General features: G+C 58.5%; 1 protein-coding gene across 2 annotated transcripts in view; it reads right to left on the bottom strand.

The window, feature by feature from the left end:
* The window catches only part of TRABD2B (TraB domain containing 2B), a 241484-nt gene that overhangs the window by 22322 nt on the left and 200665 nt on the right, over positions 1–18497 (bottom strand). The window contains exon 7 of one of the 2 annotated variants that reach the window (XM_055341767.1): positions 10125–15572. The exons of the other annotated variant lie outside the window; for it this stretch is intronic. Coding sequence (XP_055197742.1) covers positions 15356–15572 — 217 coding nt within the window. The 3' untranslated portion in view covers positions 10125–15355. Of the gene's footprint in view, positions 1–10124; positions 15573–18497 lie in introns of those variants that run through there. 2 annotated transcript variants of the gene reach the window in all.

The raw sequence follows: 18497 nt of genomic DNA, 5'->3' as shown, positions 1-18497 counted from the left end.
GTTGAGATGTGGAGATGCTTTCTGACATCCAAGAGCAGAGGTTTTGGTATTAGCTGGATGTCAGGGCGGAGGACAGGCTGGTATGTAGCTTTGGGACCCATCACAGATTATTTTGAGCCGTGGCACTGGCCGAGGCCACCAAGGGAGTGAGCGGAGACAGAGAAGAGGTCTGGAGCAGAGGGAGCCATTTAAAAAAATAGCTGGCTACCTATGAATGTGATTACATATGTTAGAGTGACGTGGCCCGTAGGGGCAAGCAGTGTAGTGTGATGGGGGTCACAGGGGCAGGACGCTTCTGCCTGGAAATCCAGGGACAGTTCTCTGAAAGATGGGGTCAGGCCAGGGGCCAGGAGTGAGTAAGACGAGGGCATGACAGAGCTCGGGTCTCCAAAAGGCAGGGGCTGAGGCTGTAGCAGACTGACGTAGGGTGTTGGAAAAGCTCAGACTTAGAGTCTTATGGGCCTTAATTCTTATTCTTGCGGCCACTTCCCAGCTGTGAGGTCCCAGAAGAGTTCCCTCATCTTTCCAAACCTCAGGGTCCACTCCTATAGAACAGGGCTGGCCGCACTGACTTCTCAGAGCCCCCGACAGGCCGAGCGCGGGAGACGGTCACGTCCAGCGCCCGTGTGGGAACGCCCAGAAAACGAGGCCCCGACAGGACGGTTGGATGGTTGATACTGGCCTTTTGCAGGCGAGACAGGAGCTTGAGCAGATCCCGTTGTGGGTCCAGATCCCATTTTAGGCCAGAGGAGCCATTGTCAAGGGTCTCATGCGAAGGGTCCTTTGAGCCGATGCTTCGCCACGAGGTGGTGCCTCTGGGTGATGCTTTGGTTCTCTCAGGGGAGCTCCAGAACCTGGACTCTAACCCTGTTTGGATGTGTTCACACAGTCAAATCTCTAGGAGTTCAAAAAAAATCTATAACGTGGACTTTGATTTTGAGAAAGTTTGAACCTATCCTGAGATGAAGATGATACATGGCCCGTTGACACAATCATAGTTGGATCTACTGGCTCTGAAGCCCACGGGAGTGGCTTCTGATACGGGGCCCCCATGCCCTTTGACAAATGAACATGTGAGCCGGTTACCAGGGCGGCTGGGAGCAGACTCCGCGATGGTCTGGTTTGGATTCTTGTTCACCTGTGCTGCCTGATGCTGCACACTCAGCCAACTCCACTGGCCTGGTTTCCAAATATAACCTGCTTGATCTGCTTGAGCTCTGTGGGGTTCAGAGAGAGAACAACTTTAATTCTTTTCCCCAACCACTCCCTTCAGCTGGCTGTATGGCCCCCCCACCGCCCCTGAATCACATCCTGCAGGGATCCAATAGGGCTCCCATCACCCATTAGATGGGTCTCCTTTTCTGGTATTAAAAACTCTCATCTGATCAAAACCAGTCTAAATTTCTCACAAATTCAAAGTGTGTGCCTCCCTCCTCCTTCCAATCCTGGCCGCAGCACCGCTCAGAGTAAGCCCGGTCACCCGCTTGCATCATGGGAGGCTGCCCACGGCTGCTGCCAGGCCGGGCAGGATGGTGAGATGAAGAAAAAGAGGGAGCAGTGCCCTCCGGGTGACAGATGTCCAAATGCTGGCCGTTCCTGGGGTTGGGGACGTATGTGTGGGCGTCTTCAGGGACACCGGGCCCCTCCCTGCTGCGGGCGAAGGCCTCCCTGGCTGGCGTATCCGCTGCCCCCGCAGCTCCCACCCTGCTGATCTGCTCCTCTGGCCTCACCCTTCCTGTGTGCCGGGTGACTGGTGTGCGGGTGTTTCCCATCCTCGGTGCATCCTGCAGGGCTGCTCTGGTTTCCTTCTTCTGAGCGGGGCCATGCTGTGTTTATCCTTGGGACCTGGCCTGTGGCTTGGAGACGCCAGGAAAAGTCCGAGCAACGCTGGGTCAGACTCCAGCTCTGTCCCCTCCACTGCGCAACTTGGGTCTCAAACACAGGGGAGTGACTGAGTGTGCGGGTTCTGGGGTTTGGCATTGGCTAGCTGACCACGGTCAAATAACCTGACCTCTTGGAAACCCCGTTCCCTGGTCTGTCTTGCAGGGACAATGGTCTTTACTCTCAGGGACACTGTGGAGACTGGACTGTTGCCCCTGCGTCAGGTAACCCAGAGCAAGCCGTGTGGACAGGAGTGATCATCCGGGGAGTTCGGAACCGTCCTTGGGTCCTGCCTGGGTGCGGGGCCCGTGGGGCTCTCTCGGTGAGTGCCGAGCCCACCTGGAGCCCACCTGGAGCCCCAGCACCCTAGTCACACCTCAAGGGCCCTGCAGGACCCTGATGCTGTCATCGTCACTCCCACGCACAGGGAACACAACAGACTCAACCCAGGCTTGTCTGGTCCTTCACTTCGCCTCCCCGGCCTCCTTGCTCGTGCCCCTGTGTCAACAACTCTTCTTCACTCTGGACCTAACGGGGCATCACTTTGAGCGAAGTCACTTCCGGCTTGGAGTGGCCCCGGAAATGGGTCCCCCCCTGCTCCACCGAATGACGCTTCCCGAGTTGCAGCTGTCACAGGCAGGGTCGTCTCCGTCCACAGTCTGCCTGCCACCACGTAAGCTTGCATTTTCATGAAAAGCGTCCGGTTAGCACTGACTCAGCATCAACCTCGGATCCAACGTTGGATGAGTCATGAAGGGTCATTTGTTTTCTGATTTTATGCCTCAAATCCACTTAGAGAGATAAGAGATATATGTGTGTGTAAAATTGCCAGCGAGGCTAAGATGCGTGTAGCGGGTGAAGGCACACAAGGGCTGCCCCCCTAGGAGCTCAAAGGCAAGAGCACGCCGGGGGCCTGGCAGCTGGAGAGGTTTGAGGTCGTAGAAGGTTGCCCGGGAGAACCTTGATGGGTGCTGAGCCCTGAAAACCAGGTGCGATTTGGACAGGTGAGGGGGAAGACAGCATGCTTGGTGTGTTGGTGGCCAAGGGGATGTGGGTGCCCGGAGCGGCAGGCACCCAGCAAGGGTGCAGGGACTCGTTCTTCCAAAGGAGCCTCTCTTTTACGACCATGAGCCTCTTTGCTCCCTGCTTGGGAGATTTTTATGACCCCATCCATCTGTTTGCAGTCAGGTTTGCTTTGAAATTCAAAAGCTGAAAGGGAAGTGCTATATTGGAGCCAGAGCGGGGCTGGGCTGCTGTCTCTAGAAGGAGGGAGCGGCTTCGTGGAGCATAACCCACAGCAGGCAGGGCACCTCTTCTCGTTGGCCTGCGTCCCCGGGAAGCTTGGGACGCGGGGTGCTCGAAGAGGTGGCAGGCGATGAGCTCCCCAGAGGCTCTTCTTGTGGGTCTGAGCTGGCAACCCCATGCCCAGCAGTGGCCCCCTGAAGGTGGAGGCCAGCAGTGCACACTCGGGGTTCCTTCAGTGGGGGCTTTGTGCCTGCTCCGGATCCAGCGGCCTGTGTTTGTTCCTCCTTCCTGCTCCGGCTGACGGGCCCAGGCCCGCTGTGAGTGTCGCTCAGCCCTCCAAGCCTCCTGAATTCCCTGGCCCGGCTACCCCCACTAAATTCCTCACGAGCCTCCGTATCCCAGAGAGACAAGATTTTTTTCCATCTTCTTGGATAAAAGACTTTTAGTGACAGTTGTTGATCATACCCAAAATCCACAGCAGGGACTTCCAAATAGTGCTCCAGGCCCCTGTCATCCCTCAGCCCCATGTCCCCTAAGACCGCCCCTTAGCTGATGGCCTTTACTGGGGCCAGATCCATCCCCTAGCACATTCCCCATGCCCTCCTTCCCTGCCATGTACACAGCCAGCAGAGGGCTGGACCCATCTCTCTGGGAAAATCCTTCCTACCGGCTCCTTCTTGCCCACCCTGTCCACATCTCATGCTCCCATGGCTGGTCTCCCTGCCCCATTTCAACACCCCTTGAGCCCTTTCTCCAGGCCACCACCGACCACATACCTGGGTGTGTCTTTGGATCTCTGTTTAAAGATGGGTGCTGCTCGAATGTGTTTGGAGTGGCAGCTGAGGCTTCTGTGGGAGGGCAAAGACTAGTAGCTAGGATGTGTTTTATTTTTTATTTTTAAAGATTTTATGTATTTATTTGAGAGAGAGGGACAGTGAGAGAGCGAGGATGAGTGAGGGGGAGGGGCAAAGGAAAAGGGAGAAGCAGACTCCCCATTGAGCAGGGAGCCCAACAGGGGGCTCGATCCCAGGACCCTGAGATCATGACCTGAGCCAAAGGCAGATGCTTAACCGACTGAGCCACCCAGGCGCCCCGAGGAGGTGGTCTTAAGGACGTGGGGCTGAGGGAGGTCAGGGGGCTGTAGCACAACCTGGAATTCCCTCCTGTGCATTTTGGATTTGATCGACATGGAGCTCGAGCTCCTGCTGCCCTGGAGAGGCCAATGGCCCTTTTACAAGACAGTCAGGCTGCTGCGCTACAAGCCGCAAGGCTCTGAGTTTTAGCATCTGGCACAAACCGACATTTTCGAGCGGGTGTTTCAAAGCCTCGAAGCTGAGTTAAGAGCTTGGAGGGTGGAGAAAGATTTCGACATCCCAGCCTGTAAAAGCGAGGAGATTCTTTAAAGATCATCTGCTCCAAGTCCTGCTTTTTTCAAATGGGGAAACGGAACTTCAGAAAGGAGGTGTCATTGGCCTAGTGTTACGATGGAGTCAGTGGCAAAGCAGGCCTGGAACCCACTTTGGGGCTTGAATTAGCCATAACCTTCTACTCATACCACTTGAGGGCCCCGGGTGAAGACTGGGGGGTTGGGGAAATTCAGGGCACAAGCCCTTTTCGTCAACAACCATAATAATGTGTGTTGATGTTGAATTTGCAGAAACGAAGCACTTCTGGCCCACGGTCTCAGTCACCATTACAGACTATAAAGTAAGTTATCCTGGTGCCCGTTCCCCAGATGAGGCAAGAGGGGACAAGGGTTAAGTGACATGCACAACCAAAGGTGACCAGTAAGGAGCCAAAGAGAGTGTTGTGCCCAGGCCTGTTGCTCTTGGCGAGAATACATCCCTCAGCACCCCCATTCCTTGGAAGGTGCTATTCTCTTTTGGAAAATCAGGCATTAAAGGCTGGAGGAGAAAATAAGCTACAAGGACTGTAGCTACAGATCCTGGGATCTCATATAGTATCTTTTTTCAAGGTTGAAAGACACATGTAGAGCAGGGTCTCTTAACCCTTCCAGGTTCAAAGTCTCACTTTATTATAAATATATATTTTTTATTTTTATTTTATTTTTTTAAGATTTTATTTATTCATGAGAGACACACAGGGAGAGAGAGAGAGAGGCAGAGACACAGGCAGAGGGAGAAGTAGGCTCATGTAGGGAGCCCGATGCGGGACTCGCTCTTGGGACCCCAGGATCACGCCCCGGGCCGAAGGCAGGTGCTAAACCACTGAGCCACCCAGAGATCCCCCAATTAAAAATATTTTATAACGTCCCTTTCTAGACTGATATGCCCTGAGTCTTCACAGTAACTCTGTGGGCTCAGGGCTGTCCCCTCCCATCAGGGCTGTGCTGATGGGGAAACTGAGAGTCGGTGGGAGGAAGAAATTGGGCCCAGGGCACCAAGCTTTTGTGCTACTTCACCCCACTTTGTAGTCCAGCTGTCTGGGGCTCCCTGCTACCCGCAGGGCAAGTCCGGTGTCTCAACCGGTAGGCTACAGCCCGTCACACCTGAGCCCAGCCTCCTGCTGCAAACCTCCCTGCATGCTCTAGGCCTGAAGTCAGTCGGGGTTCAGATCCCTGTGACTGAGGGCACGTCTCCTCCACCCCCACCTCTCCTGAGAACTCAGATTCAGAACGAGTCTCGGGCCCAGCCAGCTGCCTGAAAATCATCTCCCGAGAGCCCACCACCTTGGCCTGCTCCCCTCCAGGCTGAGGCATCTACAGGCTCCCAGCTGCCACCTGCAGGGTGCCAATGACAGCTCCCTGAGTGCTGGGACTTGTTTGCAAAGCGTTTTTTTTTTTTTTAAGATTTTATTTATTATTTATTTATTCATGAGAGACACAGAGAGAGAGAACAAGAGAGAGAGAGAGAGAGAGAGAGAGGCACAGGCAGAGGGAGAGGCAGGCTCCATGCAGGGAGCCCGACATGGGACTAGATCCCCGGACCCCAGGATCACGCCCTGGGCCGAAGGCGGTGCTAAACCACTGAGCCACCCAGGCTGCCCATGCGAAGCGTTTTAACCTGTGTATCTCATGTGAGACCTCCATTGCCAGCTGTGCCAGAAATATTTTTATTAACCCCACTAAAGAGAAGAGGAAAAAGACTCAGGGAAGAAGAGAGCAGTACCTGGTACCCAGCCCGTGACCCTGGCCGAGCCTGCACCACCTCTGTGCAGGGAGTGGGGGGGGGGGTGACCTGTCCCTAGAGGCCCACACATCCCGCCCCACCCCCCCGCACCCCAGCCTCTGTCTCAGCACCATGCTCCTTAGAGACCTTGCTGTCTTCCAACTTGGGGACCCCGCCTGACCGTCTGCCTCCACCTTCTCTCTCACTGCTTGCTCATTCTCCCCGCTGTGTGTCTCCGGCACCGTCTGTCTGTCCATCTCCCCGCGGCCCCTGGCTCCGTCCTTCTGCATATTGCTGTCTTTCCACCTCCTCCTGCACCCGCCACCCCTTGTGGCCACCCTGCTCAGCCCCTTCCACCCTTCCAGGGTCTCGGCGGGGGGTGGGGGGGGACAGGCAGGTGGGAGCTGAGCAGGTGCTTGCCTGGCGGCTTGTGTCTCCAGGTTGGAGATGTCATCGTCCTTTTCTTGTGACTGGTCAGGGAGGAAGAAATGGAAAGGAGGAAAAAAGAAACCATGGGAGCTGTTTGGTCAGCCCAGAGCCGCCAGGTTAACAGGGTTTTATGACCATTTTCTGCAAAGAATCTCTTTTTACGGTGCTGTAACTGGTGGCCCAGCTTGCCCGGCCCCGGTCAGCGGGTCAGGGTGGCCTCCCGCCGTGGCAGCCCCGGAGGGCTGGTGTGGGCCCGGCTGGCCCGGCCGGCTCGTGAGCCTGGAGCTCCCATACCCCAAAGGTCTGAGTCCGCATGTGCCTCAGTGACCTGCTTCGGCACAGCAGGTTCGGGGGGCCTGGCCAGCCAGCCGTGGGGCAGAGGCCCAAGCCTTCCCGGAGTCGTGAAGTCCCCGGGGCCCCTCACTCCCTCGTGTGTGTGTGTGTGTGTGATGGTGCGTGTGTGTGGGTGTGGGCGAGAGTGCACACCATCTTGGCCTCCAGCTCCCTGCCATTGACCTTGCCATGTCTGCTTCCCACCACGCTGACCTGGCCATGCAGACCAGCCCCGTCGTGCCCCCCGACCCCGCACCTCACACCCCGCATCCCAGACGTTCCTAAGCACTGGGGCCAGGCCCGGGGCCGGGCAGGGCCATCGGGGGCAGGTCCCCACTGCAGCCGGCAAGCGCCCACTGTCTGCAGGCTTTCTCCCCACCGAGGAGTACCCCACCTGTCCTAGGGCCTCCCTATCTTCCCAGCTCCTCACCTTCCTTCCTTCCTTCCTTCCTTCCTTCCTTCCTTCCTTCCTTCCTTCCTTCCTTCCTTCTCATGAGTCCTTCCTTCTCTTGCCCTCCTTTTCAGGAACAAAGTGACAAAAGGCCTCCGTTGGTCAGGAGTATCTTCCCTCGGGCCCCCGGGAGGAAGGAGAGGGTGGTGGCCCCTGCTACCCCAAGCCCCCACGGAGGCCGTCTTCCAAAGACACTGCTCTTCCTCACAGGGAATCAGTGAATGCAGCTTTCTCCTCCTTTCGTGCAAATAAGGAGCCTGAGGTCCAGAGGGGAGAGCTTGGCCGAGGCCACACTGCGGTCCAGGGCAGGGCCGGCTGGAGCTCAGGGCTGTGGTCCTCTTGCGGCTGCGGACGGGGTAGGCATGTGCCCAGCGCGCTGTCTGATGCTGCTCTGTGGGGTTGGGTGGTAAGGGTTCGGGGTGGGAAGGAGGGCATCAAGGAGCATAGAAAGAGGGAGAAGGAGGAGGGGCGCCGAGGTATGAGAGAGCAACAGAGACAGAGGGTGATAGATGGCCAATTGGCCAGCCCCTACCATGTGGCGGGGATCTCTTGTCCCCTGGGCTACCCCGTCACACAGTTCCCGTCAGGGAACCTACTACCTCCTCAGCAGTGTGACCTGCTGGGGGTGGGGGTTGGGGTAGGGGCAGGGCGTATGGGCCACTCGGGCTGCTCCCGGGAGCTGGAAACTTCCTCACTCCCCTGTGGCTCCCCCTGTGGGCTCAGCTCTGAGCTTTGTATCCGTGCAGAGAAGCCTCCGGTCCGGGGCAGCCCTACAGAGATTTGGGGTCCCCTGGAATCTAATGACCAACCATCATGCAGGGCTCCAGTGTCTCTCAGTAGAGCACCACAGTGGGAGCCTGCTCAGAGCAAGGGACTGGATCTGCCCGGGCAGGAGGGGGCAGGTCTCCCAGTTAGGAGCTGCAAGCACTCCAGTGTACCAGGTACAAACACCGGAGTGTTCCCTCTTGCCCTCATCCATTCCATCACGTCTCAGACCCTGTTCCTGGCCGTAGCTTCTTCTCCAGGGACCACTTGAACTGAGGACTACATCTCCCAAGGAAGGGCCAGGGCTCACTCTCACTGAGCTTCTAGAAAGGGAGATGACAAGAGCCTCTTTTCTTGAAAACAGCTGGTGCGTGAGGGGCAGAGAACACCAGGGTCACAGGCCACAACAGGACTTCCCAGACCATTGGGAGTCAGCCCTCTAAGACCAATGTGGCGGTGTGGGGCAGGGGACAGGCACCTCCATGCAGTGTCGAGTGGGTGGGACAGAGGTCTGGGAAGGCTCCTCGACATGGAAGAGGCTCATTTCCCTGGGCCATGGCTGGGTCCTGACCTAGCCTACCTGACCTGTGACATGGGGATGGGGACACCTCCTTGCCCTCCTCACAGGCCACAGCCCACGCGCGGCCGCATAGCCAAGTAAAGGTTAAGAGAGTCGTCCTGGAGCGTAGCTACTTGGCTTTCCGTCCTGGCTCTAGCATCTACAAGCTATGGTTGTGGTCAAGTCAACCTGTGCACGTGTCAGTTGCTTCATCTGGAAAATAGAGATGGGAAAGAGGAGCCATGAGGGTGACGTCGGTCAGGCTCGCAAAGGCTCAGAATGTTGTGTGTGCATCCTTAGTGCTCACTCTGCGCACGCTTGTCTGGAGGCAGGCCTGCCACGGGCAGCCCACGTCAGTCTGGGCGGGAGCCGCCAAGAACCCGTCAACCACGGCCAACAAATCGCCTCTGGTGAAGGCTCTGTGGCCTCAGAACCAGGGAGGCCTCGCCTACTTCCAGCCCCTCAGCGACCTGCCCCCTCCCCCAAGTCCTAGGAGCCTGGGCTTCATGGAGCAGACGCCACGGGGGCTGGGTCACGGGGGCTGGGTCACGGGGGTTTAGGGGGCCACAGGGGCTGGGTCATGGGGGTGTAGGGGCCCCACAGAGCGGGAAGCAAGGAGGGGAGGGATGGGAAGACGGTCAGTGCTGGGAGCAGCAGGTGCAGAGAAGGGCGGGTGAAGGGTGGGAGGCCTAAGGAAGCATCCAGGCAGGCGGTAATGGGAGTGCTGGGTACAGGAGAGGAGCTGGAAAACCGGGAACCTCATGCTGGAGATCCTTCTTGCTGGGAAGGAGCCGGGTTGCAGAGAGCTTTGTGTGACCTTGACCTTTGCCCTGGGAATAGTGGGGACATGCTGATGGAATTTCAAAGCAGGGGAGATACAGGGCCATTTGGTGGTTTACAGAGCTCACTTTGGCCTCCGGGGTGGGACGGGGAGGGAAGTGGGGGGGCACAGCTGCAAGTGGCCGTGGTTCAGACAAGGGTGAGGAGGCCTCGACCGGGGTGGGAGCAATGGCGGTGGAGAGAAGTGGAAGGTGGGTAAAGAAGAATTAGTTGGTCCTGGTGAGGAAGGAGGCTCTGACGGTGACCCCAGATGCCAGCTCATTCTGGCTGGCCAGGCCTGTCTGGATCCCCACTGGCATGACGCCTCTCCAGTCGCTGGACCCCTGCCTAAGCCACTCCCCAACCCCCCCAATCCACCCACACTTTCGCATGGAAAATGGGCCCCGTCCAGTTCCTCCAAACCACTGCATCGGTCTTGGACCTCCCAGCAAAGGCGATTTCCCCAAATGTTCCCTGGCAGGGGAGGGGGAGCCATCAGGACACAGAGCCACCGTCCCATGGAATTCATAATGTCTTTTATTAATATATTATGCTACAAAAATATTTTTGGCAAAATAACATTAATAGCATCTTTCTTTGTCTTCTATATTCTTAAAGGACTCTTCATGATAATTCACAGAGGTGAAGGGAGGAGGTGGTTAAACGAACGTCACCAATATCTTTCAAATACATTAAGATCTGAAGCTTGTGTCACATAATGAGAGTCAACTGGGGACCTTCTGCAATCTCTTTGAGGCCCAGGAATGGAGCAAGAGCTCCAGCTGCCCCTGCTCTGGCCTAGAACCTCCCCTGGCCAAGGGTCAGCCCCTGCTGCCCGGGCCACTGGGGCCCCAGATGCCACAGGGCCTTACCAATGTCCTAGACTCGGGTTCCACCAAAGCCCACTTTCCCTGCAGCAGGTCTGGGATGGAGCAACCTTGAAGGCTTGCCTGTCTGTCACCTTCCCTGTCTGCCACATGCTCCCAACCCCGGGGAAGTCTGCGGGGCCTGGGAGGAAAGCCGAGCACTGAGCCCGAAGAGGGGTGGTGCCTCACCTCCACAGAGCCCTGCAATTGCACACGCCATTCCTCCAGCCCCCAGCTCAGCTCACGCAGGAAACAAGGTCTCCATTTAACAGATGAGGAAGTGGAGGCTCAGGAAGGAGCAGGGGCTTGCCCAAGGTCACCCAGCAAAGTGAAGGAGTATCCAGAGTGCCTCTGGAGAGGAGGAGCCAACAGCTGGAAACAGCATGAGGAGATCGGAGGGTGTGCTTATACTCCCGGAAAGGGCCAGGAGGGGGGCTGATCAGTCCTCATGACCCCTCCCTACCGGCCCCCAAGGTCAGGGGCACGGGGGAAAGAGTCCCGGGCTGGGGCCGGGGGCCCTGGGTTCTATTCCAGCCCTCCCCCAGCACCCAGAGGCCCCCTTGCCTCAGGGTAGCAGGCAAGCCTGCCAACTGACGTCAGGCCTGGCTGGGCCATTGAAGAACGGGGGTGTGAGGCTGGAGCGATTCCTGAACCCTACTGTTGAGACAGCCAGCCCGGGTGATGTTTTTGGCTGCATAGATGAATTTTTGTTAAAATAACAATGTTCAAAGAACCTGAACATTACGGAGCCAGGAGGGACCCTCGATGTCATCTACACCAGTCCCCTGCCAAGACTTCAGCTCTCATACCACATCTCCAGCCAGCGGGCCTACTGCCCTGCTCACACCTCCTGCGACAGGAAACTCACCACCTGCAGGGGACGGCTTTGGCTTTGCAGGGAGTATTCCACTAGCAGAGCTAAGATCTTGGGCTCTCCTTTCCGCTCTCCAGCTCTTTCTTCTTCCTTCCCTCTCTACACGTCTATTGAATGCCATCTTTGTATCGAATGAGGATACGAAGATGAATTTACATGACCCCTGCCACCCAGGACCTCACGGTCCAATAGGAGGGAAGATATGCTATTACAGTCCCAACACTGGTCAGTGGGTGCTGTGATAGATGCTAAAAAAGCAAAAAAAAAAAAAAAAAAAAGAATCACAGGGGCCTCCCTGGAGGAAGTGCTATATGAGTTAATCTCCAAAAAATGAGGACTTGGGGAAAGAGAAGGGAGTTTCCAAGTCCAGGGAGTAGAAACATCCTATCTATTCTAGAAATGACGATTTAGTCTGGTCAGGCACAGAGTGGGAGAGATGGGAGATGGGCTGGCAAAGTCAGCAGGGCCCAATCACGGAGGGTCTGAGGACTTCTGTTCTTATCCCACAGGCACTGGAACACTATCAGCAGCCCCAGCTCTGCTCTCACCACCCAGGATGCCATCAGGGCTGCAGTTCCAGGCGGAACTGCCCTTGTCCTACATGGTGGTGTGCATAGACTTTCCTTTCGATGGAGGACCATTCTTTGCGATCCACTGTGATGAGGACACCAGGCTGGAGACAGGTGGAATCAGGGTCCCGAGCCCTGGGGCTTGCCCAGGCCTAGCTGAGGCGAGGCAGTAGACAGCAGAGCATTTCGTATGAGAAAAACCAGCTCATGGTTATTTGGCGTCGAGGCAAATTTGCCAGTCAGTGCAAGTTTCCACGCATCATTGGCTCTGGACCTTGGCATCTCAGCTGGAGGGGACCTTTTTCTGCTGCTGCAGAACAGCCTGGAGGAAGACTAGAAGGACGTGGCCATACTGGCAGCTTCTAGAACGTCCCTGGGTCATTGGGTCAGTGTTCCTGAGAAAGGAGACCTAGGGCCACCACTAACATGCTGCCTAACCTCAGGCAGGTCACTCAGCCTGCTGGGTCTCATCCTTCTATCTTGTCTGCCACCTGAAGGTCTAACATGAAAGCCCTAAGAAAAGTACATGATGCTCTCAGAGCCACAGGGGCGTTTTATGAGGCCAGGCATATAGAACATGCTGGAAAAAATGTCAGCAGTGGTGGAGAGATCATCCAAAGGGTGTAAGTGGGAATGGATTGTGTGGTGGTTCCCTGGCTCAGGATGAGAGGATTCAGCGCCCCGGCCCTGCAGGTTTCCACTGACGTGCCGCTGGTCTTCTGGGACGTGAACCAGCAAGCTCCGTTGTTTCCGGCCCCGGCCAGTGGGGGGGCCGTAGGGGTCACTGAACCCAGGCTGCCGATGTCTGATCCACATGGCTCAGGCCGTCCCCTCGGACATGCCTACCTGATGAACCGGCCCAGCCACCTGCAGCCTTCCGTCTTTCTTTAAACACTTGAGCGCTTGCTGGAGGGGAACTTTGGAATCTCTCAGTCTATCCAGAGGAGGGATCTGGGGAAGACGAGGGCTGAATCTGTGGTCAGGGGCCTGGGGAGGATAACCTCTAAGGTTCCTTCCAGGAACCTGCGATGGGGCTGCTTCTTCCACCTCGATGACGAGGAGTTCCTCCAGGCCAGCAATGGTGCGTGGATGAGGCCTCAACACAGAGCCTGGCACCGCGGGTGCTCAAGAGGCACACACCTTGTTGCTTTACCTCTCTGGCCCCGTGCCTGGCACAGATCTGGGCATGCAGTCAGGTACCTGGGCTGTTCACCCAAATGCTTCATTTTTAATTAACCTCAGCTTGGCCTGAGTGCATCTCATGCCACACTCTGCCCCGAACACAGAGAAATCTGGCCTGTGTGCTTCTAATTCCTTGACACTTATCTCATCCACAGAGTGCTCCACACGATCTGTTTGATGTCCAACAGGCCTTCGGAGCCTGCTTTATAAGTCAGCTAAGCCCCTTCCCACTCAGAAATAGGAAGTCACATCTCTGCCAAAGATAAACGGAGTCCAGCCCTGGTTGGGGTCAAGTTCAGTTTACAACGTGATGCCCATGGGGCTGGCTGGACCCTCTGAACAGATCTCAGGGCTCCTGCCAGGACTCAAGCTCAAACATGTCCGTCCAGGGCTGTGATGAAAAGAATTTAGCTGCCGGCCAAGAGGCTCGCAGGACCTCTGACCATCCGGAGACGCCCAGAGTTCTGTCTCAGAAGGGAGACAGCTGCTGGGCTGGGCACAGTGGCATTGGGTCCAATCAGCCAGTGCCAGGCCTGCCAGGGAAACCCATGGCGTGCTGATGCTGTGGAGCACTGGGCTGGGAGTCAGCAGACCTGCCCAGCTGTGTGGCCTTGGGGAGGTGCCTCCCCTTTCTGGGCCTCATTATTTCTCTTACTGTCATTATCTGTCAAATGAGGGGCCCTTTTGACTGTTGGGTTCCAAAACTCTGTGACTGATGAGCCGCCAGCCAGTGAGGATTTAGGGCCAGGAGGCAGCCAGCCGGGACTCTCTGCTTTCTCAGCTATGGCCTTGGAGGCGGAGGAGTGGGGTCAGTCTCTCTGAGTCTCAGTTGCCTGCCTGCCTCCGTTTGGCTGCTCTGCCTCCCCAGATGCCCCAGCTGCCAGCCACTGATTTGATAAGAAAGCCTCTCATCGGCTCCAAGATAGACAAGTTGGGGCATGGGACTATGTGGCACAGGCTGCTGGCTGAGCCCTTCGTTCACAGGGACCAACATGAGGGACTGTGGCCCAGTGGCCTCTTGGGCCGGAGCAAGGAGCCTGTGCTGGTCCATTCGGGTGAGACCTGCCTTCCCTGGAGCTTCCCAGGTGGAGAGAACATGGGAAAACATGGTCCAGGGGACGAGCATCGCTTCTGAATCACACTGACCTGGGGCTGTGTCCCAGCTAGGTGACCTTGAACAAGTCCATTTATCTATTTGGGGGTGGGGCTCAGTTCCTCATCTGTGAAATGGGGACACATCTCACAGAACAGCATGAGGATTAGTGATAAAGTGAGTGTGCAAAGTGCCTGTCACGCTGCAGGCTTTGGACTAGCGGTGGCTTATGTTAAGATTATTACCATGCGACTCCTAGAGCCCCTGTCCCTAAAATTGTCCTTCTGTGCCCACTCCTGTCCTTTGGCCCAGCTCACTCTGTTTGGCTGTGACTTCAACAGGCTCTTTGATAAGCCATGCTTATAGAAGATTAATGAAGCCAGAACAGAGAGGTCTGGATTCACACCCGGGGTCTCCCACTTGCTGCATGACCTTGGGCAACCACTTTCCTCTCTTTGGATCTCAGTTTAACCATCTGTCACCGAGGGCTGGGGGATGACCTCCCTCAGTACCAGCCGCGCCCCCTACCCCCTTGCTTTGGTCCAAACACTTACCAAGAGCTCTGGAGGGCCAGTTCACAGACACTCAGGGTTTTCGAAATAGCAGCATTCTTTCCTAAAGTATGTTCCCGCCCTCGGAGGCATCCAGGGGAAGGAAAGATCGTCCGTTCACATCTCTGGCTCCCAGATCCAGCTTCACAAAAGCTAAGCCTGTCTGCCTGCCCCTGTCTCTGAGGTCCCGTGGTGGGAGAAGCCAAACCCAGACACGGAGGCTTCTGCTGGTCTAGGAGCAAGCCAGCTCCAAGCCACAGTCTGCCTGAGGCTGCAGGCGTCCTGGCAGCCTGGGTTCACTCCCTGGGTTGGCGCTGGGGCTAATTAAAGGGTTAACATAGGCCACATAAAAATAGTTTTATCGGTAGAATAAATACATTTTTCTTTTTTAATATGGACACGTATTTTACAAAAGAGCCCCATAGCACTATGGGAAATTAAGATCCTTCTACAAAAAAGAAGATGTAACCGGGTACAGTAAAGCTCTACCGTTCTAAGGATCCCGCCTGGACCGCCCGCGAGGGCCGGGCACCCGGCGGTGGCAGCGGGGCCAGTGGGGGCGGCCGCGGTCCCCTGCGGCTCCTGGGCTCCTGGGCTTCTCGGCGGCGGGTCAGGAGGGCCCGAGGCTGTGCAGCAGGAGGGGGGCGGCGACGCCGGCCAGGACTGCGCGGAGGAGGCCGGGGGCGCGCTGCGGGCGGCCGGGCGCTGAGCGGCTGGTGGGCGCCGGCTCCTCCCGCGGCTGGAGCGGCTCCGAGGGCTGCGGGGGCCCGGCCGGGCGGGCGCTGGGCGTGGGCGGCGGGGGCGGCGGGGGCGGCGACGCGGCGGTGCTGCGGGGACACAGAGGACGGCCGGTGACCGGGGGACAGAGGGGCGGCCGGGTGACGGGGGGACAGAGGATGGCTGGGTGACGGGGGGACAGAGGGCGGCCGGGTGACGGGGGGACAGAGGGGCGGCCGGGTGACGGGGGGACAGAGGGCGGCCGGGTGACGGGGGGACAGAGGATGGCTGGGTGACGGGGGGACAGAGGGCGGCCGGGTGACGGGGGGACAGAGGGGCGGCCGGGTGACGGGGGGACAGAGGGTGGCCGGGTGACGGGGGGACAGAGGGGCGGCCGGGTGACGGGGAGACAGAGGGCGGCCGGGTGACGGGGGGACAGAGGGCGGCCGGGTGACGGGGGGACAGAGGATGGCCGGGTGACGGGGGGACAGAGGGCGGCCGGGTGACGGGGGGACAGAGGGCGGCCGGGTGACGGGGGGACAGAGGGCGGCCGGGTGACGGGGGGACAGAGGGGAGGCCGGGTGACGGGGGAGACAGAGGGCGGCCGGGTGACGGGGGGGACAGAGGGCGGCCGGGTGACGGGGGGGACAGAGGGCGGCCGGGTGACGGGGGGACAGAGGACGGCTGGGTGACGGGGGGACAGAGGGCAGCCGGGTGACGGGGGGACAGAGGGGCGGCCGGGTGATGGGGGGACAGAGGGCAGCCGGGTGACGGGGGAGACAGAGAGCAGCCAGGTGACGGGGGAGACAGAGAGCGACCAGGTGACGGGGGGACAGAGGGCAGCCGGGTGACGGGGGAGACAGAGAGCGGCCAGGTGACGGGGGGGACAGAGGGCGGCCGGGTGACAGGGGGGACAGAGGGCGGCCGGGTGACGCCCACAGCCTGGCCCTCGGCTCGGGCCTGGGGCTCAAGGAGGCCTTAGGGGATCTGTGTGCCTATAAACCGGGGTGGAGACAGGGAGCTGGGCACGGAAGCCAGCGGCCCCCAGCCCCGCAGCCGCCCACTGCGCCGAGGCCAGGCGCCCGTGTTACCGCGCACACGGGCCCCAGGGGCAGGAATACCTAGGGCGCCACGGAGGAGCTGGCCCGGTCACCCCCGGGCAGTCAGGGCCGTGGAAGAACTGGACCTGGGTCACCCCTGTGGCAGTCGGCCACACTTGTGTGCGCAGGTGCTCCCCTGCCATCCCTCACCCCTGCCCCGCCCCACCCCAGCCCGAAATCCACAGGAAACAAACTACACAGCCACCTCCACTGTCCCCTCCCTCCTGATCACGGCTCCCAGGTACCGTCGTCTCTCTGACCTCAAAACAAACCTTCACTGTGGGTCTCATCCCCCCCTTCCCCAGACGAGAGAGCCGGGGCTCAGGGAGGCTAAATGCCCCAGGTCCCGGGAGGCCCGGGGCAGCCACCCTCTACGTGAGCACAGGGAGGCTGAGGGAAAGCCACGATGAACTCATAATAGAAGAGTCCGGTTTTGGAGGGAATGGATGGTTGGCTCAAGAGAACCTATGAAACAGAGAAAGAAGGAGGGAGAGACAGAGAAGTAGGGAGACTGAGTGCAGGAGAGCCTGCTGGCTGAGCACAGCACCCAGCGCCATGGAGAGCTGCAGAGGGTGGGGCCAGGTGGGGTGCAGGACCCAGTGACCGGCTCAAGTCCTGGAAAGAGAGAAGGGCATGATCCACAAAGAGAGGGTCAGGGACCAAAGAAGAGGGGGTAAGGACAGACAAGGACAGAGGAATAACCCAAAGAGGCCTCGGGGGTAGAAGGCTCCAGGAGGGTGCTGGGCCCCACGGGCTCTCATAGAGCCCTGGGTGGGGGAGGCAGATGGAGATGCAGACAGAGCACCTGACAAGTCCCATCAGAGCAGAGGGGCAAAGGTGGGAGGGGAAGTCGGGCAGGGGGCACACAGAGGGGCCCCTGTCCAGGGCAGGGCCGGAAAGGCCTCCTGGAAGAGGTGACAAAGCAGTCAGCCTGAAGACAGAGTCTACCTTGCACGTGCTGAGAGTGCTCCTGGTGGCCAGAGAAGTAGCAAACCCAGCCTGCGGCAGCTCTGCACCAGCACGTAGTAGATGTTAACCCCTCGTCCTCATGGCAGCACTATGAGGCAGGTCCGCCTCTTATGCCCATTTTACTGATGAGGAAACCAAGGCAGGAAGAGGTGGAGTAACTTGCTCTAGGACTCACAGGAAGGCTGGGATCTGAACCAGGCACACAGAGGTGTTGGCTAGCAGCTGCTGCATGGGCACAAACTCGTCCCTCCCTGGGTGCTGTGCTTGGGCAGCCTCCTCCATGTGGGACACGGCCCTCCCCAGTAGGCGGCTCACTCGCTGGGTTCCTGGAGGCCCCCCTCTACCTTGGGCCACACTTGCATGTGCTAGGCACAGGGTCTCAACAATGGCCACAACCCGTGGGAGCTCTGCACTCATCACCACCAAGGTCCAGCCCCTTGACATCGTGGCCAGACGCCTCGCACACAGCCCGGCTCAGCCTCAGGCTGGGAGGGTATACGGGGGAGCCTGGGGTCTCCATGCACACCCCTGCCTCCAAGCAGGCTGGGACCTCTGCTCTGCGAGTGGGTGTCCAAACGCCCCAGTCAGGGAGAAGCTCCTTGCTCCCTGGCCTGTCCCTCGTTCTCTACTCTTGGTCATGCTCCAGCCACAAGAACCTGCCACACGTGAGGTTCTTCTCAACCTGGCACCTACACTTGCCATGTACTGGGTTCCTCTATCTTTAGAAGCAGCGATCAGGAGAGGGAGCATGCCACGCACCATGGACAGAGGGAGGATGCTCCCGGGGGGGGACACTGTGCCTGCGGAACAGAAGCCACCAGTGGCTGGGACTGCGCCCGATGAGCCACAGCGCCCGGCAGATGACACCCCACCCTGTTCCAGCCTGTGGAGCACCCGGGACCCCCCACAGCCTGGGGCCGGCCGGCCTCACCTTTCCTGGCTCTGCCTGCACACACCACCCTGTCC

This window comes from Nyctereutes procyonoides, unplaced genomic scaffold (assembly GCF_905146905.1).
Source record: "Nyctereutes procyonoides isolate TBG_1078 unplaced genomic scaffold, NYPRO_anot_genome, whole genome shotgun sequence".
NCBI lineage: Eukaryota > Metazoa > Chordata > Mammalia > Carnivora > Canidae > Nyctereutes > Nyctereutes procyonoides.
Note: the sequence above shows the minus strand (reverse complement) of the source record. Positions and strands in the feature narration are given on the sequence as shown.